Genomic DNA, 25,526 nt, shown 5'->3' with positions numbered 1-25,526 from the left:
CCTTACATCTTACTAGTTTGTATGTGTACGACTGACCGAAACTGTCTTCGAAGACAATTTCATGGCGTGAATGGTGGTTTTTAATCTTAGAAGTTTGACCCCCTTAGTCACCTCTTCATCAGATATCTACTTTGTCTATTTGTTAAGTAAAGTTTTTGCATTCCAAGCGCACGTGCCATTTTTTATATCATGATTTATTGGATCTTTTCCGTTTGTGCCCCCTGTACGTTATGCGCCCCCAGTTGCAGAGCACGTGTCATTACCCAGTAGATCGTTATGTAAAGATATGGCAGGTGCGTCTGGTTGGTTCAAATAATATGCACCCATTAAGCTGGGGGGCACAAACGGAAAAGATCCGATTTATTTTGTAAAGGCAATTTCTCGGTATTTGGTGCTGAATAACGTACAGCGGGGGAACAAACGGAAATTATACTCCAAGTAACTCATCGAGAAGCTAAAAATCAATTCATACTGAGCACTGAGCTTTACTCTAATCAAAATAAAATTAAGCCTGAGTTTCAACGATTAAAACGGTTCTGGAGAAATATTTTTCAGAGGCTCTCGTGTACGTTAGGGTGTATAAAACCAATAAAAAGTTCTCTCATTTGATGTATTCATAATTCGCACGCTGATTCTGTTCGACTTCAAAAGCCCATTTCTTTGTCATTCCAGAAACGCCCGATTGAAAGGCAGGACGTCAAGATATAGTAATTTGACTATATATGTTAAGTAAGTTCAAGAACCAATTTCGGCCAATGACGGTATCGAAAACAAATACCGGATAACAACCAGTCTTTTTGTGCCTCGTTTGCCCTCATGTCGAATGTAAACACTGATAGTTGAAGATCAAAAGATGAGTTATGAATTCGGCTGTTAATTGAGGGATGGGTAAACATCCTTTTCTTATCAGAGTCATTCGAATCGGGTGACATCATTATCAAAACTATATGCCAAATATTTGGCATCGCTTAAATAGTTACAGAATCCGTCTGTTTGAAAAAAAACATCAAAACTTGTCAATTGATTCTACAAAAATTCATTTAGAATATAAATTCTTGTAAAATTGAACCGCGATATTTTATAAATTAATATGAAAACCACCAACGAACCTATAAAATTTTCTTACAGGAACTTTATCGCCCTGGTTTTAGGATTGACGTTTTACCTTGGCGAAGGAATAAATTACTCCCAATTAGGTCCATTTTTCCCAACTGAGGCAAAATTGAATCATGGCACGTCGACTACATTTGTGGGCGTGATCACTTCTTCATTCGACATAGCAAACTTCTTTGCAGTGTTTGTTCTCAACCAAGTTATCAATCCCAAAAATCAAAAGTTTTTCTTTTGTGTAGGCGCATTTTTGTCGGGTGCTGATCTCTTACAAATTAGCGATTGAATTGCCAAATATGGCAGGATGATTTAAGTTCATGTTAAACCATTTTTTGGAAAATATAGATATTTCTCGAAATTGTGCCGAAAGTTTATATTATTACAATAAAATTCGCGCTGAATTTGATCTGAATTTGAAAACGCGCTGAATTTTGATTAGAGATGCGCCGAAAATACTTTGTTCTTTCATACAAAAAATGCGCTGGATATGTTCCGACAACTCAATCCGTGAAAAGCGAGTTCGTAAAGATAACCCAGTTTGAGGTACTTGGGACCAAATTGCGCTCTGGTGCCTCAATCTCCGTTTGAATATACAACATTAGGGTAAATAGTGTGAATTGGGTCTGAACAGGCACACGAAAGTCTAATCAGAAGCTACTTCGAGCGCGCAGAGGTCTGGACCAGGAACAAGAATGTCTGAACATAAACGTTTTCTAATGAATGATAGCGACTTCAAAAGCACGAAAATATGGTCAAAATGGTATAATTCCAGCTCACAAAAGCTTGAATATAGACGATATTGGTTTGGTTTATTTTTTATTACTAAATTTTGACTCACCAACAGTCAACGACAAAGTTTCTTAACGATGATTAAAATTGTTAGCTCTGGTCAGAAACTACACCAATAATATCATGCCCTCTTTCCAGTATAAAAACTCTGGATCGAGGCGCTTCTTATGAAAGGCTGCCTATTTAATGAGCGGGTCTTTCCCATTATAGCTACCCTGCTTTCTGGTCAGATAACCTATAGCCCCCCAATCATGGTAATTATACCATAATGGGGGGACTATAATGGGAAAGACCCTAATGAGCTACGTGGCCAGTGACTTGAAAACTCGCAACAACGGCACTCAAAGTATAGAAAATTTTCAATGATGGCTTTTCGTTTTAATGTTAAAGTTTTTAATTTTGTACTTGAGTCAATGTTTCGCTGTCAATGTTTGAGTCAATGTTGAGGCATCAGCCTTCGTAAAATGAAAACATTATCATAATCGGGGCTGTATCCAGAATATATCCGAATTGTCCACAACCTCGAAAATGATAAAGTAAACCAATCGCTGTGTTATCGCTCTTGGTTTACCGATTAGTGCGTATAAGTCTCAGTTAAATTACTAATGTGGTTAAATAAGTTATTAATTCACCAAGTTATGTATACAGTTAGAAAACCCGTTCCAATCTAATAATATTTAAAATATAAAGCTATAATATTGAACATCTATAAAAGGCTCTTCGTTCTCAAATCAGCGGGGATAGCTGGAACTTATGAGCTATACTAAGTTTGGCTTACCAGTTTAGTTTCAGGACGGTCGGATTAGATTTTAGAAAAAAAACTAAAGTTTAGTCTGAGAGTTTGTTTGTGAGGAGAATGTGCGGAAGTAAGTAGAGTTTTACCAGTCAAAAATTTGGCTATTTTTTAACAGTTTTTCTGCCAACTGATTTTCAGGATTCTCGGTGTGTTCTGTTTTTTCAATTCAGAGATTTCTCTCTCTCCACTTCGTTTCGAGAGAGAACCATCTGCGCCACGTCAGATGGTTGACGACATCTGACGTTGCGGGATGAAAATAACACACCATTTGGTGATTCAGTATTTATTCACCAAGTTTGCTGTTTGTTTTAAGTGGCAGTTGGTTCTCCAGTAGCTGCTTCTTTTATGTTTGTGGTAGAAAGTACCATATGGTGCAAGAACCACGGAGCCAAAGTTTTCAATTGTGACTCAACTCTAACTCAACTTTTTGTGACCTTGGAAGGTTTTAAAAGTGAACTAGAAAGGTGTTTCTACGGTTACAGCTCACCCCGATTTTAAGAACGAAGAAAGATTTACTACATCAGTTGTACATGATCGGTATTAAAAAGTATTGGTGAACATTTAAAATATAAACCATCACCTTGAGTATACCAAATATTTAGTTTTCGCTCTGAGCCATTTTTCTTTTAAGTTTTTTGGACTTGTTCTTTGCTTCTTCTAGTTTTTGTTCTAGCTGACGATTTTTCTTCTCTAATACTGCTATCTGCTGCTCAGCTTTTCTTGCTTTTGCAGATAGTTCGAGATTTGTTGTGGCGTACGACCTTGCAAGCTTGACCGTGTTATCTTCGCCCTGGCATCTGAGGCGATTCGATATCAAATATTGACGGCGCCAATAATCGTTGCTTGCCGCGCCGGTCGTTTTCCTTTCCAATTTCAGCTGTTCTAATTGGAGTTGCAAATCTTCTACCTCTAGTTCTCGTTGGAAAAGTTGTTGCCGGAATGTAGAGTTTTCTGTTATGAGGGCTGCATTTGTTAACTCATATTGCCCGTTCTCTTCATCAGGGAAGGCTGTTATTGCTTCATAAGGAGCTTTTATGTACGTGCATAGATTTTTGTTGTACAGAATGTAGCTCCTATTTTTCACATCGCGATCTTTTATCCTCCACACGTTCTTTGAGCTTGGGAGGGGGAATACGTTAATTACTGGAACCTCTGAAACAGGAACTTCATGCACGGTTTTTAGACATTTGTTGGTTATTGTTGTCTTCCCTTCTACTCTAAAACTGTTAAATTCCGGTTTGAGGCTGTACTTTAAATTATTCACGAATCTGGGGTTTTCGGTATTCAGCTGATCCTCTCTAACTTTTTGTGTTTCCAAACATAATTTTATGTTTCTGTGATCTTGTTCGGTTAGGAGGTCGTCAATATTGGAGAGTCGGATTGCTCTTCCACTGTGGTCTGGCATTGTTGCCGTTGCAGACTCGTGGTGAATATTCCAATTTGTTATTGGGTCGTATCCTTCGGGTTGACAGTTGGACATCTTCTTTGCTGGGTGTTGGACTAACTCGTTTGGTGCTGAAGTTGAGGGACTAGAGAAGAGTTTAACGCTGAAAGTTAATTTTTAGCTAAATGCTTTTTGTTATTATAAACTAGCTGGTGGTCTTATTATTTGCTAAATGCAATCCCACCACGGTAAAAGAAAGAATCAGAAGGAACCAAAGACTATTACCCAAAGAATGAGCTCTAATTCTTCCGCAAAGAAAAATAGGAAGGCATGAATCAGAGCGTGCAAAATGAGGAGTATTAGGGGTAGAATCATGATGAAAGAAAGAAATGAAACCAGAGCGGTATAAGCGGACATTTTTATTTTTTTAAGCCGTAGTGGTGTTGCGGGCATAAGGAATAATCGTTAACACCAATTTTCCGTTGTTTTGTATTGTTCCGAGAGGAAAAAAAATTTATCGCTAAACCTGCTATTCTTAGGAATTTTGCTCAAGCTAAATAGTTTTGTTGCATACAGGACATGACGGACTATTTGAAATGCAAATATTACAGAAACTATAGTTAGGGTGCGATAAAAGATGAGTTGAATGATTTAAAGATAACTGGGTTTTGATCCTATAGCATAAGTCACATTGATAATAAAAAACAAGGGGAAAGGGGTACATTTTTGTTTTACACAGTGGGCAATGTGTATTTCTTTTATTTGCTATCAATTCTCGATAACAGCTAAAACATACAAAATGGTCTTGATCACCGTTTGTGGGGTGAAGTTTTTCAAAACGCTTACAAATCTTAAAACAAATTGGACATACGATTCCAGTGGGTGTATTGATCAAAAGTTGGAAAGGGGTTGTGTTTTTATTTCCCATCTTAAATGGCTTGAATGTTTTACTTACCAGGTTGGGTTTAACTCCAAGGATTGTCGGGGGTAATCGGGTAGTTACACACAGGACAGGATTTGAGGGTCTTGATACATTCTGTGCAAAAAATGTGGTCTTTGTGGGTCTTGAAATGGCTAAGGTAAGTTTCGGCTACCTCCTTCTTGGTTTGTCCACAAAGATCGCATCGGAAATAGTAACTAAAATAATGTGTATATTGGCTGGTTGCAAACGGGGCAATTGGGCTGGTCCCAATATTCAAATAACTGTTGTCGACAAGGGATGCAAGCATAATGAGGGGGCTGATTTTTGGAATTTGCGTGCATTTTCTTAAATTTCTTGCAGGATGTGTAACAAATGGGGCATTCAACAACATTTTCGTCAGTAAGAGAGGATTTGGGAAAGAACCAATTATTTACATAACTTAGAATAGCAGACATAATTTTAAAGTGTTATTTAAAAAAGGCTGTGGATAGTAATTGGAAAAGTGTCCTTCAAATCGACAAGGCACAGGAAGAATTTCCACTGCGTGTCGTTGGGGCGTACTTTAAGGTTTCCCTTTTGGCTTGTTTCCTGATCTTCGTAATAAACAATGATACATGGTTCTACATCTTGAAGGCCAGGGCAAATAAGATCGAAGGATTTCTGGAGATACGTGATTCTAACTAAACGTTCTTTATTAAAAAAATACATTTTTGCGTTCAAAAGGAGAAAAAAGGAATCGAAGTAAACAGAGGGTCAGATTTTATCAAGATTAAATGGAAGTGTGGTGGAGACAGATGTTGACAAGGTAAGAAAAAAGTACCAAAAGGGGGAAGTTGGCAGGACTGTAACGTATCCGTCTTCCCAGGAGTCTAAATATTCAAAATGGATTATCAACGTAGGTACTAGTGTGTTATTGTCTACTTTTGTGAAAGATCTCTGAAAAAATTGTATCTGTACTAACTTATTCTGATACGGTAGTATCATTTCTTATCAACAATCTTTAATTTAGGATTAAGGATTCTGAGTCTAGCGATTTTGGAACACATGGGGCGTTCTCCATAATGAAGAAGAAGTAATTCCAATATGGTGATGTTGGATAAACTGACATTTGCCAAGAATCATTGGAGTCAATTTCTTGAACGTCGATTATTATGAAGGGAGTTAGGAGGGGGTATGATTCAAAAGTGCGCTGGAAGCGTACAATCTCCACTAATTTTCCGTTCAGAAGGAACATTTTTGGGAATTAGTTACCTATTATAAGTCATCAAGGTTGTCCGGCCAAAAAGTGGGATTTAGATTAGCGAGAAATACAAAGAAATGCCAGTGATTAGAGTTTGGTGTCGGGGTTATAAATCCTGTCTCGCAAGTGTCCCAGTAGTCGAACTCGACTATTAGTTGAGGGGTCAATATATTATTTTCTGAAGAAAATGTTCTGGAAAAGCCGACTATTGACACCAATTGACCCTTATAAAGGAAGTGCATTAGTTGAGCTTAATTTTTTTACAAAAAATATTTGGTATAAAGCAATCTTGTATAAAACTGGAGAGACTATCACTATTAAGACGCAATCAAGTATACTATGATATGGTTCCGGAAAAAAATTGGTTTTAAATGTCAGTGTTATGATTAATAAAATTATAAAAACAAAATCTAAAAAGGAAGTATAAACGCACACAAATTCGATATCGTAGAATACGAAATTAATAACTATAACAGTTGTTACAATGGCTATAGTCATATACATGTAAAATTGAAATAGGCTTAAATTGTCGTATAAAATCATTCTAAGAATAAATTTTTATAAATATCCGTAAATCGGATTGATCTTGTCCGCGTAGTAGTCAAAGTCTACTCCGATGTCAATGAATGTTATGCTAAAGTCAATAAACGCTCTTAAAAGCTTAAAATAATTAGGGTTACTGGGATAAACAATTATATCTAAAAGATCTTTGAAATGAAATGAAGCTACTATAATATGAATAATACTGTGAAGCAAAGGCAGGTGAGAAAATATTATCTGTCCTGTATATCCTTCAAAATGAATGAACAATTGATTTGGATGTCGAATAAACAATGGTTTCATAATTGAAGGGAAGTCATCACCTAAACAAAGATATAAGTGTTTTTTTTTAATTAATTTATTTATTTATTTATTTATTTTTTTTTTTATTAAGTTATGGAGGGGCAATAACGTTTCCCGTTATTTGCGGAACAGGGGGGTAAAGTTTTTTGTTTTCATCTATTTTGGTTTCAATTAGAGCGTAATTTTGTTGGGTTGAACTATACTCATGATAGTTTTCTTCATCGATATTATAGTTTGAGCTTACTCTTCTTTGTCGTGATGGTGCGGATGGTGTAGGTTTTCCTTCGGAAAAGATTGAAGTGAAAACAGAAAGTACAAATAAGTTGTATGTTGCTCCTAAGAGAATTTTCCAAAACCCTATGGTTCTGTTTGACATTTTGTGAATTTCGAAGGCTCTTAGCATTGTGGTAATCACGTCAAGTATGAACTTTATGCATAGGAAAACTGCAAAATAAATACCAAGTTTTTCCAGATAATACGTTATTATACCAAATGTTCCCGTAAATTGTGTCACGAAGCAGTTCGGGGACAGTAGGGAATCGAGATAAATTTGACGATTTATTCCCATTGCTGAGGAATAGATATCTTTCTCACTGTAGTCAATTTCCCTCGAACGTAGAACTTCATGTGAAATTTTTTGAAGTACTGATTTGGAAGCGGAACTGTGCAGAATGTTGTCCCAAAAATCTTTTAATTGGTTAGGAGTATAGATACCTGCGCGTTGGGATTCATAGCCAACTGAATTTATGATATGGCCAATTGAAAGCGGTGAGAACAAGAAAGGAGTTTTGAATGGAACAGGGGCAGGCATCAAATGGTACCAAGATTTTTCATTATCTAGGTCAAGTTGGTAGGCATTTTTATAACCTCCAACGCATTTTACTTCATTGGCAAAAGGAAATGTTTGCCTAGTAATAGGATCGACGAACATTGTTCGATCATTATAATGAATAGGAATACGATCGTAGCAGCGTTCGAGAACTTTTAATGGCGAGTTTTTCTTTGGGCAGTGGTATAGCCAACCGATGCTACCGTCCGTGTCCAGAAACATAGACCGGTTGCCTGTTAGCATATAACCAGCTAGCCTATTGTTTTGAAGGGCTAACATTAAAATCGTTTGTTTTTGAGTTCTATCAAGTTCGCACTGATTCATAATAACATTATGCCAGGATTGCTTGATCCTCAAATAGTTGTGATAAATAATGTAATCCAGCTTAGCGGCTAAGTGAACCTCATAATCTAGCTCGTCTTCACCTACATGGGCCCAGGGTGTACGTGAAGGAGAGTGATGAGGGTCATCTTTTACCTTTCTAGTGTACCCGTTCCAACTCAGTTCTGTACCGGATGCTACCGTAACTTTGTGATAACTATGTTCACTTTTTAAATCATTAGGTTTGCCAGTCCTCATATTAAAGCCACCTGAATAAGAAACAAAAAGAGACTCCAAATTAGTTTTGTACAAAGGTTCTGGTTTACCGCACAATGTTTCAGATTGGTCTAAGACTCGCAACTTAATATCCATTTGGGCAGGTTTATGGGTTCCTGGACCTGTATACGGAACTTCTGATTTTTCGTCGCTAACAATAAAGTACTTAGGATTTCCGGCTTCAATGTCATGTTTTATCATTTTGGCATCTTGGGTAAATTTTTTGAAAACAAGACAATTCTCGGGAATGTCCCAAGAGTATGCAAATGGATCTAAAGATGTGGAATCACATCCTCCTTCAAAACGAATGAACAATTGATTTGGTTGTCGAATAAACAATGGTTTCATAATTGAAGGGAAGTCATCACCTAAACAAAGATATAAGTGTTTTTTTTTAATTAATTTATTTATTTATTTATTTATTTATTTTTTTTTATTAAGTTATGGAGGGGCAATAACGTTTCCCGTTATTTGCGGAACAGGGGGGTAAAGTTTTTTGTTTTCATCTATTTTGGTTTCAATTAGAGCGTAATTTTGTTGGGTTGAACTATACTCATGATAGTTTTCTTCATCGATATTATAGTTTGAGCTTACTCTTCTTTGTCGTGATGGTGCGGATGGTGTAGGTTTTCCTTCGGAAAAGATTGAAGTGAAAACAGAAAGTACAAATAAGTTGTATGTTGCTCCTAAGAGAATTTTCCAAAACCCTATGGTTCTGTTTGACATTTTGTGAATTTCGAAAGCTCTTAGCATTGTGGTAATCATGTCAAGTATGAACTTTATGCATAGGAAAACTGCAAAATAAATACCAAGTTTTTCCAGATAATACGTTATTATACCAAATGTTCCCGTAAATTGTGTCACGAAACAGTTCGGGGACAGTAGGGAATCGAGATAAATTTGACGATTTATTCCCATTGCTGAGGAATAGATATCTTTCTCACTGTAGTCAATTTCCCTCGAACTTAGAACTTCATGTGAAATTTTTTGAAGTACTGATTTGGAAGCGGAACTGTGCAGAATGTTGTCCCAAAAATCTTTTAATTGGTTAGGAGTATAGATACCTGCGCGTTGGGATTCATAGCCAACTGAATTTATGATATGGCCAATTGAAAGCGGTGAGAACAAGAAAGGAGTTTTGAATGGAACAGGGGCAGGCATCAAATGGTACCAAGATTTTTCATTATCTAGGTCAAGTTGGTAGGCATTTTTATAACCTCCAACGCATTTTACTTCATTGGCAAAAGGAAATGTTTGCCTAGTAATAGGATCGACGAACATTGTTCGATCATTATAATGAATAGGAATACGATCGTAGCAGCGTTCGAGAACTTTTAATGGCGAGTTTTTCTTTGGGCAGTGGTATAGCCAACCGATGCTACCGTCCGTGTCCAGAAACATAGACCGGTTGCCTGTTAGCATATAACCAGCTAGCCTATTGTTTTGAAGGGCTAACATTAAAATCGTTTGTTTTTGAGTTCTATCAAGTTCGCACTGATTCATAATAACATTATGCCAGGATTGCTTGATCCTCAAATAGTTGTGATAAATAATGTAATCCAGCTTAGCGGCTAAGTGAACCTCATAATCTAGCTCGTCTTCACCTACATGGGCCCAGGGTGTACGTGAAGGAGAGTGATGAGGGTCATCTTTTACCTTTCTAGTGTACCCGTTCCAACTCAGTTCTGTACCGGATGCTACCGTAACTTTGTGATAACTATGTTCACTTTTTAAATCATTAGGTTTGCCAGTCCTCATATTAAAGCCACCTGAATAAGAAACAAAAAGAGACTCCAAATTAGTTTTGTACAAAGGTTCTGGCTTACCGCACAATGTTTCAGATTGGTCTAAGACTCGCAACTTAATATCCATTTGGGCAGGTTTATGGGTTCCTGGACCTGTATACGGAACTTCTGATTTTTCGTCGCTAACAATAAAGTACTTAGGATTTCCGGCTTCAATGTCATGTTTTATCATTTTGGCATCTTGGGTAAATTTTTTGAAAACAAGACAATTCTCGGGAATATCCCAAGAGTATGCAAATGGATCTAAAGATGTGGAATCACATCCTCCTTCAAAACGAATGAACAATTGATTTGGTTGTCGAATAAACAATGGTTTCATAATTGAAGGGAAGTCATCACCTAAACAAAGATATAAGTGTTTTTTTTTAATTAATTTATTTATTTATTTATTTATTTTTTTTTATTAAGTTATGGAGGGGCAATAACGTTTCCCGTTATTTGCGGAACAGGGGGGTAAAGTTTTTTGTATTCATCTATTTTGGTTTCAATTAGAGCGTAATTTTGTTGGGTTGAACTATACTCATGATAGTTTTCTTCATCGATATTATAGTTTGAGCTTACTCTTCTTTGTCGTGATGGTGCGGATGGTGTAGGTTTTCCTTCGGAAAAGATTGAAGTGAAAACAGAAAGTACAAATAAGTTGTATGTTGCTCCTAAGAGAATTTTCCAAAACCCTATGGTTCTGTTTGACATTTTGTGAATTTCGAAAGCTCTTAGCATTGTGGTAATCACGTCAAGTATGAACTTTATGCATAGGAAAACTGCAAAATAAATACCAAGTTTTTCCAGATAATACGTTATTATACCAAATGTTCCCGTAAATTGTGTCACGAAGCAGTTCGGGGACAGTAGGGAATCGAGATAAATTTGACGATTTATTCCCATTGCTGAGGAATAGATATCTTTCTCACTGTAGTCAATTTCCCTCGAACTTAGAACTTCATGTGAAATTTTTTGAAGTACTGATTTGGAAGCGGAACTGTGCAGAATGTTGTCCCAAAAATCTTTTAATTGGTTAGGAGTATAGATACCTGCGCGTTGGGATTCATAGCCAACTGAATTTATGATATGGCCAATTGAAAGCGGTGAGAACAAGAAAGGAGTTTTGAATGGAACAGGGGCAGGCATCAAATGGTACCAAGATTTTTCATTATCTAGGTCAAGTTGGTAGGCATTTTTATAACCTCCAACGCATTTTACTTCATTGGCAAAAGGAAATGTTTGCCTAGTAATAGGATCGACGAACATTGTTCGATCATTATAATGAATAGGAATACGATCGTAGCAGCGTTCGAGAACTTTTAATGGCGAGTTTTTCTTTGGGCAGTGGTATAGCCAACCGATGCTACCGTCCGTGTCCAGAAACATAGACCGGTTGCCTGTTAGCATATAACCAGCTAGCCTATTGTTTTGAAGGGCTAACATTAAAATCGTTTGTTTTTGAGTTCTATCAAGTTCGCACTGATTCATAATAACATTATGCCAGGATTGCTTGATCCTCAAATAGTTGTGATAAATAATGTAATCCAGCTTAGCGGCTAAGTGAACCTCATAATCTAGCTCGTCTTCACCTACATGGGCCCAGGGTGTACGTGAAGGAGAGTGATGAGGGTCATCTTTTACCTTTCTAGTGTACCCGTTCCAACTCAGTTCTGTACCGGATGCTACCGTAGCTTTGTGATAACTATGTTCACTTTTTAAATCATTAGGTTTGCCAGTCCTCATATTAAAGCCACCTGAATAAGAAACAAAAAGAGACTCCAAATTAGTTTTGTACAAAGGTTCTGGCTTACCGCACAATGTTTCAGATTGGTCTAAGACTCGCAACTTAATATCCATTTGGGCAGGTTTATGGGTTCCTGGACCTGTATACGGAACTTCTGATTTTTCGTCGCTAACAATAAAGTACTTAGGATTTCCGGCTTCAATGTCATGTTTTATCGTTTTGGCATCTTGGGTAAATTTTTTGAAAACAAGACAATTCTCGGGAATGTCCCAAGAGTATGCAAATGGATCTAAAGATGTGGAATCACATCCTCCTTCGTGCAATGCACACGGCAGTTTCTGCCCTTGGGTGTTGTAGACTGACTTGTCTTGAACATTAACTTCTAACGAAATTTCCTGCATTAGAGTTTCAAAAGAGTAATGGCTTATATCGCCACTATCGTCGCATGAGGTCGATGAATCGTCCTCGAGGCCGGATCCATAGTTTTTGTATGAAATTTTCCTATTGTTTAGTTCAATTTCAATGTCAAATTTATCTTGAAAGTCGTTAACCGTAAGTTTTCCCGTTCTGTTCGCTTGTTTGCATTGTTCTGGTGAGACAATTAGATGATAGGTAATTAAGGGTGCGTCATGGACAATTGATGAATGAGAAAACATACCGCAGTGATATTTTAAAACATTCACACTAACGGAACACATAACAGCTTTTACGAATGTGCGATAAGACCGTTGATAAATAGTTACTCTAACGTTGCGCATGTCAATGTTTTCAGGGCTGATACTACATGGCGCTACCTGGTTTAAAGAGTACATTTTGTTTTCTTTCATTTGAGAGCAATCATAATGTATAACTCGCAACTTGTGCGACACACCATTGAGCTCGTCTATTTTTTGGTCAAACTGTGAGGGAAGGCAGGAAATAAAAGAAATAAATTTTAAGATAAGTATAAAATTTTTAGGAATTTTAAGCATTTTAAGTTTGCTTACTTTATTTTAGAATTTATTTATTTATTTAAATTTTTTTTTTTTTTTTTGCGTAGAGATGTTTGATTATCTCTAACTTTGGCTAATGTGAATTATAAAAGAAGTAAAAAAAATAGGTAAAAATAAAGGTTTGTGACTTGGTCCAGTAATGTTGGACTTGTCTGTCCGTTACCTGAAACATATAAAACTAAGTGAAGCCAGCCTGATATCGGCTAGTCTGTTGTTTTCTTCTGTTTGACACTCTTCGATTTTCCGCATTGTTACTTGGATTAGGCATAGTATTATTATGAGGGTTACTGGAACGCAATGGACTAAATTCTGGGTTAGTTTGGCGTATGATTTGCCCATGTGAATGTGGTGTTGAACTCCTTGTTCTTTCCCTAATCACTTCAATATTCCTATTAGTGAGATGTTCATTTACTGCGCCAGAGGAGCTTCCTTCTATGAAGCCTGAGTCAAAATTTGTTGGTGTTTTATCTAAATCAACAGGGGTTCGATCAAAGTCGGTGATAGGCCAGAATTCTGTTTGCATAGGAATTTGAAAGGAATATCTGTTGACAGGTGTGTTTAGTTTTTTTAGTTGGGAACTCCTCAAGTTTTCGTAGAAGGTTTCTAAGGAATCGTTATTGATACCATATTCAACTGTTAGATCTGGAAGTGTCTCTTCTGCCGGGTAGTATTCAACAAGATGATTTCTATGTGCAACCTTTCTAACCCTTTTGTCGTTATCAAGCTCTATTTCGTAATTCACGTTTGTAATTTTCTTTACTACCGTATATGGGCCTGACCTGAGCTCTTGGAGTTTTTTTGATTTGCCTAATTCTATGCTGTGGTTTTCCATCAGAACCTTTTGTCCAATTTCTAGTTGTTTACCCAATTTGTGTTTATTTCGATGTTCATGTGCCTTTGCGTTGTGAGCTAGGCTGTGTTTATAAGTGCTATTGTAAATTTGTTTAAATTGGTTTTCACGGCTTAGTAGTGAAGATTCTATTTTTGGCTTCAACAATTTGTCAATTTCTTTGTTGTCAGATTTTTGCAGTGTGTGTCTATGTAATGGTAGATCTTTACAGAAGTCAGAATTGCATGTGAGGTTTGAATTTCTTAATAATCCTAATTTTAGTGAGAGTGGAATTTGAGGTTTTTGACCAAAGATAATTTCATACGGTGAAATTCCTGTACTTGAGTTAGGTACTGTGTTGTGAGCAAAAGCAAACTTCGGGGCAAGTTCATCCCATTTTCCTCCGGCTTGTTCTAAAAACATCCTAAAATGTGCTCCTAAGTGTTTGTTTTGTATTTCAACTTTTCCATTCGTCCATGGTGAGAAGGCGGTTCTTGGGGCTGGAGTGATTCCTAGTTCGTGTATCCAACTAGTGAAGTTTTGATTCATAAACGCTGAACCTTTATCATAGACTAATTTTTGAGGTATCCCAAAAGACAGGATGAATTTTTCAAACGCTTTAATGGTGTCAAATGCGTCCGTAGACCTGACGGGGTAAACTTGAATAAATCTCGAAAATGAATCTACAATCACCAGACAATGGTGTTTTCCATTTGACGGTGGGTTCAAAGGTCCTTTATGATCAATGTGTACCGTGTGAAAAGGAAATGGTATTGTGTCGGTCCATTTTTCTTAAGGTGCTTCGTATATATCTTTCCGTTTTTGTTTATTTTTTTGACAGTCAAGACAGCTGGCTATGAGGTGCTTAACCCATTTGTACATTCCGGGCCAGTGAAAAAAACGTCTTATGTTTGCAAGAGTTTTATCTAAACCAATGTGTCCTGCTAACACATCGTCGTGGGCCAAATTAAATGTTTTGATGAATAGGGAGATTGGTACACAAACTTTGATTAGTTCAGTGTTAGGATCGTCTGTCTGTTCTTTGATGCAGAGTAGGTTTCCAATTATGCATAAATTTTCAAAGTTATTGAGATAGTTTGTTATAGCTTTCGATTGGCGATTTTCAATGGTTTTCAGATCTTTGTTTTGACTTAGAAAAAACTTGCGTATTTGTTGTAATACTGGGTCTTTCAATTGTTCTTCACATAGGACTTCAGTGTTTAGATCAACATTTTTTGCAAAAGAAGTTAGTTTCAAGATCAATTCTTTAGCATCCATTTTTTCGTCAAGTTTTTCAGGGAATGGTGATTGTTTTGTTAAGGAAGTTTTATTTTGTTCCTCTTCTGCATTTTGTGCTGCAAAGTTTTCAGCGAAAGTAAGAATTTCATGGTCTGGATCATCAATTACTTGGCAAAAATTTTCATTATTTGCTTCAATAATTGTATTTGAAGGAGAGTTTTTTTCGCTATTAGCCTCTCCTGAGTTTAAAAAGGAATTGTTAGAAGTTTTTTCCAATTCATTGGTCTCAATTTGAGTCGCTGTTTGTTTTTGATCGTTTAATTTTTCAAAATGATTAATTGCAGAACCTTGTGAGAAGTAGTCGACAAGATTTGTTACTCCACAAATTGTTGCTTTGCTTGGTTTATAACGTTCTTGTGTCAATTGGTCGTTTTTGAATGTATACTTTGCTAGACCTGTTTTGGTTTCTTTAAGTATTGGGTAAAAATCGTCGGCATTGCCTTTTTCGTTGTCATGGAGAACGAAGTATTTTTCCTTGTTTCCATTCTGGTCGTAGAACGAAATGTCTTTTGGTATTTTTTTGTGTTTTAGTTGATGTTTGTCAAGATCTTTCAGTTTTACGTTTCTACTTAGAATGTCGGGAAAAGCTAGATTCTTTCCTTCAGTCCAAATGATTTTTAGGTTTTGGAACTGTGAAATCACTAATTGGTATCTAAAAAAACGATGGGAGAGTTTCCCTCGTCTTCCCCATAAGTACATTAGTGGTTTGTGGTCCTTGTAAACATAAACAGGAAATGGCGAGCCAATTATGTAGTGCTCGTATGTTTGAAGTGCTGAAATTACACCACATAGTTCACGTGCGGTGGTACTCATTTTCTGTTCTTCTTTAGTGTAAATTCTGGAATTAAATGACACTATTCTCTTCCCTTCAGGAAATTCCTGTACTAGGATAGAGCCAACGCCAATTGAGGAGGCGTCTACGTGAACGTGAAAAGGATGTTTTGTGTCTGGTATAGCTAGTATGGTGTCCTCACTAATGCGGTCTTTTATACTTTGGAAAAGTTTTTCATGTTCCGCTGTCCATTCGAACTTAGTTTCGGTTTTGGTTAAGTCGTAGAATGGTTTACAGTCTACATGCAAGTTTTTTATGTACATGCTGTAGAACCCTAAGCATCCTAGAACTCTCATTACATCACGTTTGTTTTCTGGAGATTTCAAGACTTTGAGATCTGCTACCCTTTTCTTGATTGGTTGAATTCCTTCTTTGCCTACAATGTGGCCAAGGAACTGAACTTTTCTAAGAAAAAACTTAGTTTTTTCGGGTTGCGCTTTTAAACCTGCTTTTCTTAATAATAAATGGTAGTTTTCAATAATTTCAAACATTTCGTTTTCAGTTTGAGCTTGCATGATAGTGTCGTCAATGTAAGTTATGGCTTGTTTTCGTTTTATTAGTGGTGCAAAATGAATAGTCATTATTCGGCTAAAGAAGTTAGGAAGACCACAAAGGCCGTAAAAACCTCTTTCAAATGTGTACTGTTTTGAACCAATTACAAAACTTACTAACTGTTTTGTCTCCTCGGTGAGGGGGACTTGATTGTAAGCTGAACACAAATCACTAGTAGTGAAGTAGTTCCCTTTGAGCTTAGTCAATAGGCTTCCTATTGGTTCTAGGGGCCATGAATATCTGCTGAGGTCAGTAATTGAATTTAGATAGCGTGCGTCAATTACGAGTTTTATGGTATTTCCTTTAGGGAGGATTATTATCGGGTTAATGAACTCGGAACCCATTTCGTTTTCGTTTCCCATTTCACGGATAATACCTGTTTTGCACAACTGATCCAAAAGAATTTCTAGTTTTTCTTGATAATGAAGGGGTACTTTGGATGGTATTTGTTTTGACAACGTGACGTTGGTCAATAGTTTTACGTTGAATTTTTGTTTAATTTTTCCAACATCATATTTATGTTGTGAGTATACGTCTTTGTTATGAACTAGTGTTTCCAATAACTGTAACAGTTTTTGGTCAGAGATGTCTGATTGGCTAAAATCAAATTTTTTAAGGAAAGTTTGGTCTGTATCTGAAAATCGGCCAATTATTTCTGGTTTAACCTCAATGGGTCGCAAACTATCCTCTCTTTCACTGTGGGGTTTTAAATTTTTTAGATCGTCACTGAAATCAGTTTCTAATTCGTAATTGTCAGTAAAGTCTTGTTCACGCTTACGTTTTTCAGTTTTTTTCTGTTTATTAGTTTTGTGATTTGAAATAGTTTTTTCGGAGTTAGGTTTTATTATTGGAGAAACACAATTTTCACTTACATGAAAAACTTGATTCCAATCGGTCTCACTAGTCAAAAGATGGTCTATAAGAGCAAGATTGTCTACAACTGTAAAGTTTTTCTTTGGCTCAATCTGAATGTCCTCTAAGGTGTGACCTATTGGGCCTTTAGCAATGACAACCTTATTATTTTGCGGATTGTTTAACATTATAGGTAACTCCTTTTCCTTTTGGAAACATCTTACATTATAGGTATAAATACCTTTTTTCTGTAACTCTGATCCAATAATAAAGGATGTTCCTTTTCGGAAAAATTCGTTAGTGGGCTTTATGGTGATGACACGAGTGGTTTGGGGAGCTAGATGAAGTTGGATGTCCATAAAATCCGTTTTGTAGAGACTAACATAGGGGTAACTTTTAGTTTGATATCTGCTAAGTGAAATGAAAATGCCGGGATAAATTTTTAGTTCAATTTTTGGTGTTGAAATATCAATTGATTTTGTAGAGCTATCAAGAAAGTCCATTCCCAAAATGTTTGGCTTACATCCGTCTTTGGCTGAAACCCATGTTTTTATTTTCACGTTGTATTTTCCTTCTATGTCGAATGATGAATTGAAAGTAATATATCCCAAGAGCTTTAGTTTTTCTCCGTTAACGGCTACAGTGTTAGTTTTTATTTTGACAAGATCTAATTTTTGTGTTTTGCATATTTCACTGTATGTATAGTAGTTAATAATAGAACTGGTTGCACCTGTATCAAGAAGGAACTGGGTTTCTAGACCGTTATTTTTATTCTTGTCTCCGACGGGTTGGTATAAGTTAATATAAATATGTTTGTTGATGATTTTATTAGTGTTATTAGTTTCAGAGGGTGACGGAGACTGGTCTAGTTTAAATTAGCATGATTGTTTTCATCATCGCTGAAATAGGAACTAGAGCTATTGTTCATGAAGTGCACTTTAGGACTTCGCTCTCGGCTATTATCTCGTGAGTTATAGCCACTGTTAGGTCTGTTACCTTGTCTATTTGAATCATTGCTTCGTTCGTTTGAATAATTTCTGTATCTCTGCTCACTGTTTGGTCTATCTCTGCTACTATTTCTATCAGACCTGTATGAATCTCTCTGATTTTGTCTATCTCGAGAGTCGTAACTACCTGACCGATGTCGGTTTGATGAAGTGTAATTGGATGGATGAGGAGAGTTACTCCTATAATTAGGAGTGTGTTGTCTGTTGTTTCCACTTGGATAATTATCTCTTCTTCGATCGTTATTGTTCGGGTAATGACTTTGCTGTCCTGGTGATCTACCTCGGTTTTGACGATAATTATCTGTAAACTTATCTCTGGTTTGCGGAGGCTGTTTGTTTTGTTCTTTATTTTCTTTGCGTTTGTAGCAGTATGCAATTGTGTGACCAGACTTTCGACAATATTTGCAAAATCTGGTTTGATTTTGGTTCATTCGGGGGTTGTTGTTATTATATGTTGCGTTGATTTTGTGGTCTGTCATTAAACTTGTTAGTTCCCTGATCTGATTTTTTAGACCTTCAATTTCTAATTTGTTATCCATGCTGTTGGATGATGTACCAGTAAATTCACTGCTCACTGCAAAACTCAAATCTTTAGTCGATACATGATCTCTAAGTTGTTGCCAAGTGGCACCTACATTTTCGATAAGAAATTGATGTGCTTTCTGTTTTAGAGCGGGTGGTGTTAGTCCTCTAACAAAATATTCCATACTTTTTCCCTCTCTGAAGGCTTCATTGAAATCGGGATCCGGCCAACCTTTTTCTATTGTTTTGGTTAATCTGTGTATGTAACTTTTGATTAGCTCTTCTGGTTGTCTCCTTAAGTTTTCTACTTCAATCCGTTTTCTGTACTTATCCTTTTCATCTGTAAACCTGGCTATGAATTGCGTTCGGATGTCATTCCACGCTAATGCTGGATTCAATGATTCAAACCACTGCGCGGCGGGTCCTCGCAAAACCGAACCGAAAAGTGCTCTCTGCCTAGCATCATAAACTGCGGCTTGGTCAGGGTCAGCTGCTGGTCTAGTTTCGAGAGAGAATTGTATTTTTCTTATTATAAGGTTGATAAAGTCTTGTGCGTCCTCTGATGGGTCTGAACCGGTAAATTTTTCAAGTGCTATGTCGGGATATGCTACTACGTTTGCCATTTTTGATTAAAGTTAAGACCGTAAATTTTGTTTTAAAATTTTGTTTGTGTAATAATTTTTTTTTGTGGTTTATGTGTATTGGGTTATATTGTTATAGCTGAATTAGAACGCGCTATTTTCTATGAGAAATCAGGCTTTGTTACCTATATATGTTCGACTATCCCCGTCTTCGGCCTATGCGTTGGTTCAAAAGAGAACCCGCAGCCTCACCCACTCAGGCCCCAGCTAAACTTACTAACAAAAGTGGGACCTCTAGCCTATAGGACTAGAGAACTGCATTGAGTGGATCGCATCATAATGTTCGGTGTGCAATGAACAATGCGTGAGGACAATTATCGAACTTGTGACTTACTTAGAAAGCCTGAAGACCTATAAATTTGAAGTGCTAACAGTACAAGGTGAAAAAAATTGTAGCACGTTTTAATTCAGCTAACTAGTAAAAGTTTTCTATATATATAAATATATATATATATATATATATATATATATATATATATATATTTATTAATTAATCATAAATTAATTTATTAATTATAATTCAGAAGTGTTTTGGTTAATATTTGTAATATCTATTGTGTTGTATGAGGGTATTTCAATATTACTATTTGGAATCTTTAGTAAGTTTAGTATATTGAAGAATTCAGGGTTATTCCAAATGTACGTGATAAAAAAATTCGCAAAGGAAGTTGGCTCAAATTTGTAGAAAATTGCTAGGAAAGTGCTATTGTTTGTTATGAATCGTGTCACTTTGCCCGTTTTATTATTTGTTGTAACTGTGATATTCAGATGTTCAACGATTATGGTTTGCACATTGTCCATTAATTCATTTGTTAAAACCTAAGTTATCAAAAGATGAGAGGTGCTAAAATAGTAAACTTAAAATGAAAAAGCGAAAAGGTTTATAAATGTAGAAGAGAGTTAACAATATCTAAGTTTGGTTAGAATCGATTAAAACAACTAACTTCTCTATTAGAAATATCCCACCTGGGTAAAAATAGTGTTAACAGAGTAAAGAAACTTTTGCCTGATTGGGTTGGACTGATAATTTATTATTTTCGTTTCTGCTAGCAGTTGATTTCAATAAAAGCGGTGCAATTACGGTATACGCGCGTGCTATTTGTTAAAACCGAATTATCAGATAATTAAAAACAAAATATCAGGCGTGATTCTTTCCTCTGGTCGCACCAGTTATCATAATCGGGGCTGTATCCAGAATATATCCGAATTGTCCACAACCTCGAAAATGATAAAGTAAACCAATCGCTGTGTTATCGCTCTTGGTTTACCGATTAGTGCGTATAAGTCTCAGTTAAATTACTAATGTGGTTAAATAAGTTATTAATTCACCAAGTTATGTATACAGTTAGAAAACCCGTTCCAATCTAATAATATTTAAAATATAAAGCTATAATATTGAACATCTATAAAAGGCTCTTCGTTCTCAAATCAGCGGGGATAGCTGGAACTTATGAGCTATACTAAGTTTGGCTTACCAGTTTAGTTTCAGGACGGTCGGATTAGATTTTAGAAAAAAAACTAAAGTTTAGTCTGAGAGTTTGTTTGTGAGGAGAATGTGCGGAAGTAAGTAGAGTTTTACCAGTCAAAAATTTGGCTATTTTTTAACAGTTTTTCTGCCAACTGATTTTCAGGATTCTCGGTGTGTTCTGTTTTTTCAATTCAGAGATTTCTCTCTCTCCACTTCGTTTCGAGAGAGAACCATCTGCGCCACGTCAGATGGTTGACGACATCTGACGTTGCGGGATGAAAATAACACACCATTTGGTGATTCAGTATTTATTCACCAAGTTTGCTGTTTGTTTTAAGTGGCAGTTGGTTCTCCAGTAGCTGCTTCTTTTATGTTTGTGGTAGAAAGTACCATATGGTGCAAGAACCACGGAGCCAAAGTTTTCAATTGTGACTCAACTCTAACTCAACTTTTTGTGACCTTGGAAGGTTTTAAAAGTGAACTAGAAAGGTGTTTCTACGGTTACAGCTCACCCCGATTTTAAGAACGAAGAAAGATTTACTACATCAGTTGTACATGATCGGTATTAAAAAGTATTAGTGAACATTTAAAATATAAACCATCACCTTGAGTATACCAAATATTTAGTTTTCGCTCTGAGCCATTTTTCTTTTAAGTTTTTTGGACTTGTTCTTTGCTTCTTCTAGTTTTTGTTCTAGCTGACGATTTTTCTTCTCTAATACTGCTATCTGCTGCTCAGCTTTTCTTGCTTTTGCAGATAGTTCGAGATTTGTTGTGGCGTACGACCTTGCAAGCTTGACCGTGTTATCTTCGCCCTGGCATCTGAGGCGATTCGATATCAAATATTGACGGCGCCAATAATCGTTGCTTGCCGCGCCGGTCGTTTTCCTTTCCAATTTCAGCTGTTCTAATTGGAGTTGCAAATCTTCTACCTCTAGTTCTCGTTGGAAAAGTTGTTGCCGGAATGTAGAGTTTTCTGTTATGAGGGCTGCATTTGTTAACTCATATTGCCCGTTCTCTTCATCAGGGAAGGCTGTTATTGCTTCATAAGGAGCTTTTATGTACGTGCATAGATTTTTGTTGTACAGAATGTAGCTCCTATTTTTCACATCGCGATCTTTTATCCTCCACACGTTCTTTGAGCTTGGGAGGGGGAATACGTTAATTACTGGAACCTCTGAAACAGGAACCTCTGATCAGATCGTGACCAAAATGAACCCATTTTGGGTCTTTCCCATTATAGCCCCCCCCCCCAGCTTAGTGGTCAGATAACCTATAGCCCCCCCCCCATCATGGTATTTATACCATAATGAGGGGGCTATAATTTCATGGGGGGGTATAATGGGAAAGACCCGATTTTTTTAGCTCAGGAAGTATGCGCAGACATGATTCGAACGCATAAAAATCTATAAAGGGGTCGGGGGGAGGGGGTCGGGTAATCTGATCAGACGCAGTTGGAGCGCACAACAGTCTGATTGGAAGCGATTTCGAGTGCACTTATTTCTCGACAATTATTTGTTTTGAGTCTGGCTTTTAGTTGAACAAAAGTTTGCAAATGGTGTGATCAGAGTTCGCTTTAGTCTGGTACCTCAGCCAGGCAAACATTAAATTTTTTCACTTCTAACAAATTTTGGATCTTTTCCGTTTGTGCCCCCCCCCCCCAGCTTAGTGGGTGCATATTATTTGCAACCCCCAGACGCACGTGCATTATTTTTACATAATGATTTACTATGTAATGACACGTGCTCTGTCACTGGGGGGAGCATAACGTACTGGGGGGCACAAACGGAAAAGATCCCAAATTTTTTTTAGGAAACAAGAATTTCCGGATCTATTCTGTTTCGCATAAAATATAGGAGCAAAAAAGACAATTTCTTAAACTAGTTCCCGAAATCTCGTTGGTTTTCACCCAGAAATCAGCGCACCCAAATATGGAAATTACAGCTGCAGCTAATACCCTGTTTGGAGCAATGGGGTGGACGAAGGGTGGAGGGTGGCCGTTTATCATAGTTTGCGTCCTCATCAGAGCTACAATGGGCTTTGGAGGGTGTATGATGTGGTCTACTGGCTTAGCATTATTAGGTATGCATTTTTCAGATCTATTCTGTTTGAACCCCCCCCCCCGCGCTTAGTGAGCTTGTATCTTTTGTTACATAGTAACGTGCTATATAGCATTTAATTTGCAAATGTGGGGCGTATAAACACTGGGGGGGGGGGGAGCAAAACAGAATAGATCCCATTTTTCTTCAACATTTTGAATCCCGAAAGACTCAAGCCGTCATCAATTTGAAATGGAAAATGTCGTTTTTAGGCCAGTGAAACTAGATTTTGTGTCGTGTAACGCGTGGACTTACACAATAAAAACTCAAGTAAATCGGATCTTACAAAAAATCTTACGATAAAAAATCGTCATCATAGAATCTTACACGATAAAATTTCCGCCGTACCGAAAAACGTTACAGAGTAGGATCTGACAAGACTTAAATTAGAAAGTTTGTTTGTTCAAAAATTGATATAGTAGCTTACATACATCAGCTTTTTTTATCGTCTAGAGGTGTTTCAAAAATATGTCGAAAATTTATTTTCGATAACAAAAACTATCTTTTCAGGCATAATTTCTGAGATCTTAACGTAAGCGTCCAAAATTTAGCAAAAGATGATTTGCACTGGCGTTAAGTGTATGATAGAACCAAAATCTTAGAGCCACTCAACACGAAGACGTTTGCGTCAGAATTACGTGGAAAAAATTCCGAAGGGAGCTGAGATTTATCATTTACAACCTCTTTTCAAAAATATTAAATTTTTTGGTTTCCTTTGATGTCACCACCAGCATTGCTGTGTGAGATAAACCAACTAATGAAATTTTAAATGTTTGAGTCAATCTATCTCGTATTCGCGGAAAAACTTTTCTTCGGTATCTTATGTTCTTAAATTAAAAATTCATCCTCCAAATTAGATAACTTGATCATCAAACATGACCATGTCTTTTTATAGGATATTTGAAGTATAAAAGGATTTGAAGAATCGTTTAGTTCTTACAAAGTTTTATTCTAGCGTTTGTCAAGAATTTAATACGTGCTGCATATTTCACTTCGCCAGAAGTTTTTTTTTAAAAAAAAGTAACAACTTTGTGCACGAGATGACTGATAACTTTTGACTGTACTTTTTTTCAATTGTTCTCGAAAGCTGGCAACGGCGAAAACTAAGAAACCAGAACCTTATTGAGATCCCAGAAAAAAAATAGGCCAACATATAATTTCTACCAGCCCAAATAGGCAAAAAATATATTCAAAAGTTGGATCTTTTCCGTTTGTGCCCCCCCCCCCCCCCCAGCTTAGTGGGCGCATATTATTTGCACCCCCCAGACGCACGTGCAATATTTTTACATAGTAATTTACTATGTAATGGCACGTGCTCTGTAACTGGGGGAGCATAACGTACTGGGGGGGCACAAACGGAAAAGATCCCAAAAGTTTCCAAAAAATATCTATAGTAGTCCTATTTATATTTTGGACAAGAAATCTGAAGCGACACGTCAACATAATTATTTCAGTTCCACTCTTTCCCGAGTGGTCTGGCAGAATTCTCAGTGTCATCCAGTGCTTCCTGGGACTGGGCCAAATGATTGGACCCTCTTTCGGAAGTGCCCTATACGCAATCGGTGGTTATCCATCGCCATTCTTTGTCTCCGGTGGAATCCAGATATTTTTTTGTTTCTTATGCTGCATATTTCTACCTAACACAGTTATGGATAACAACGAACCCTCGGCGAATAAAGGGATGCAGATTTTAAAGACCATCCGAGAGACAGATAGTGGGTCGCATTCTGGTTCTCGAGAGACACTCGTTTCGCAGAAAGACGAGGAAAACGAGACGGAAGAAGAGCAGGGGTTTTTCTACTTCGTCACTCGACCTCTCGTCATTTGCGCCAGGAACCGTTTTCTCCATCAAAAGTACATCAACCATTAAGCGTTCGGGTTCCCAAATTAAGATTTCTTGGGTCTTTCCCATTATAGCCACCCCCCCCCCCCCCCCCCCCAGCTTAGTGTAGTGGTCAGATAACCTATAACCCCCCCCCCCAAATCAAGTAAATATGTCATAATGGGGGGCTATAATTTAATGGGGGGTATAATGGGAAAGACCCGCTTTCTTCCGATATATATGTAAGGTTTAAGTGATTTTAGACTTTCAATATATGGAAAAAATAAAACTAGAAACAGTGCCAATTTTAACCGGATTGCTCAATTGAGTTTGGGAAAAACAATAAGAACAGGTAAAAATCAGTATGATCAATTTAAGGACTTCTTTCCATTGTAGCCCCAAAACATCTCAGTCATGTAATTAAGGTCAGAAACTCCCTCCCCATACGCCCACAGTTTTTTTTTCATTAAATAATAATAATAATAATTTTAGTTCCTGCGTAATCGCAGCGGAACAGCATTAGGCCTACAATAGCCTGTACTCAGCTGCCCTTTTTCTTATTATTCCCAC

At 37.0% G+C, this 25,526-nt stretch overlaps 1 protein-coding gene across 1 annotated transcript; it reads left to right on the top strand.

The window, feature by feature from the left end:
* Positions 1-944: 944 nt before the first annotated feature.
* LOC142341398 (MFS-type transporter SLC18B1-like) lies at positions 945-25,004 on the top strand. The gene is made up of 3 exons (XM_075392326.1): positions 945-1,367; positions 22,980-23,117; positions 24,589-25,004. Exons 1-3 carry the CDS (start codon positions 1,091-1,093, stop codon positions 25,002-25,004), a joined length of 831 nt encoding a protein of 276 aa, XP_075248441.1. The 5' UTR covers positions 945-1,090.
* The last annotated feature ends 522 nt before the right edge of the window (positions 25,005-25,526 follow it).

This window comes from Convolutriloba macropyga, chromosome 6 (assembly GCF_964194025.1).
Source record: "Convolutriloba macropyga chromosome 6, txConMacr16.3, whole genome shotgun sequence".
Lineage (NCBI taxonomy): Eukaryota > Metazoa > Xenacoelomorpha > Acoela > Convolutidae > Convolutriloba > Convolutriloba macropyga.
Note: the sequence above shows the minus strand (reverse complement) of the source record. Positions and strands in the feature narration are given on the sequence as shown.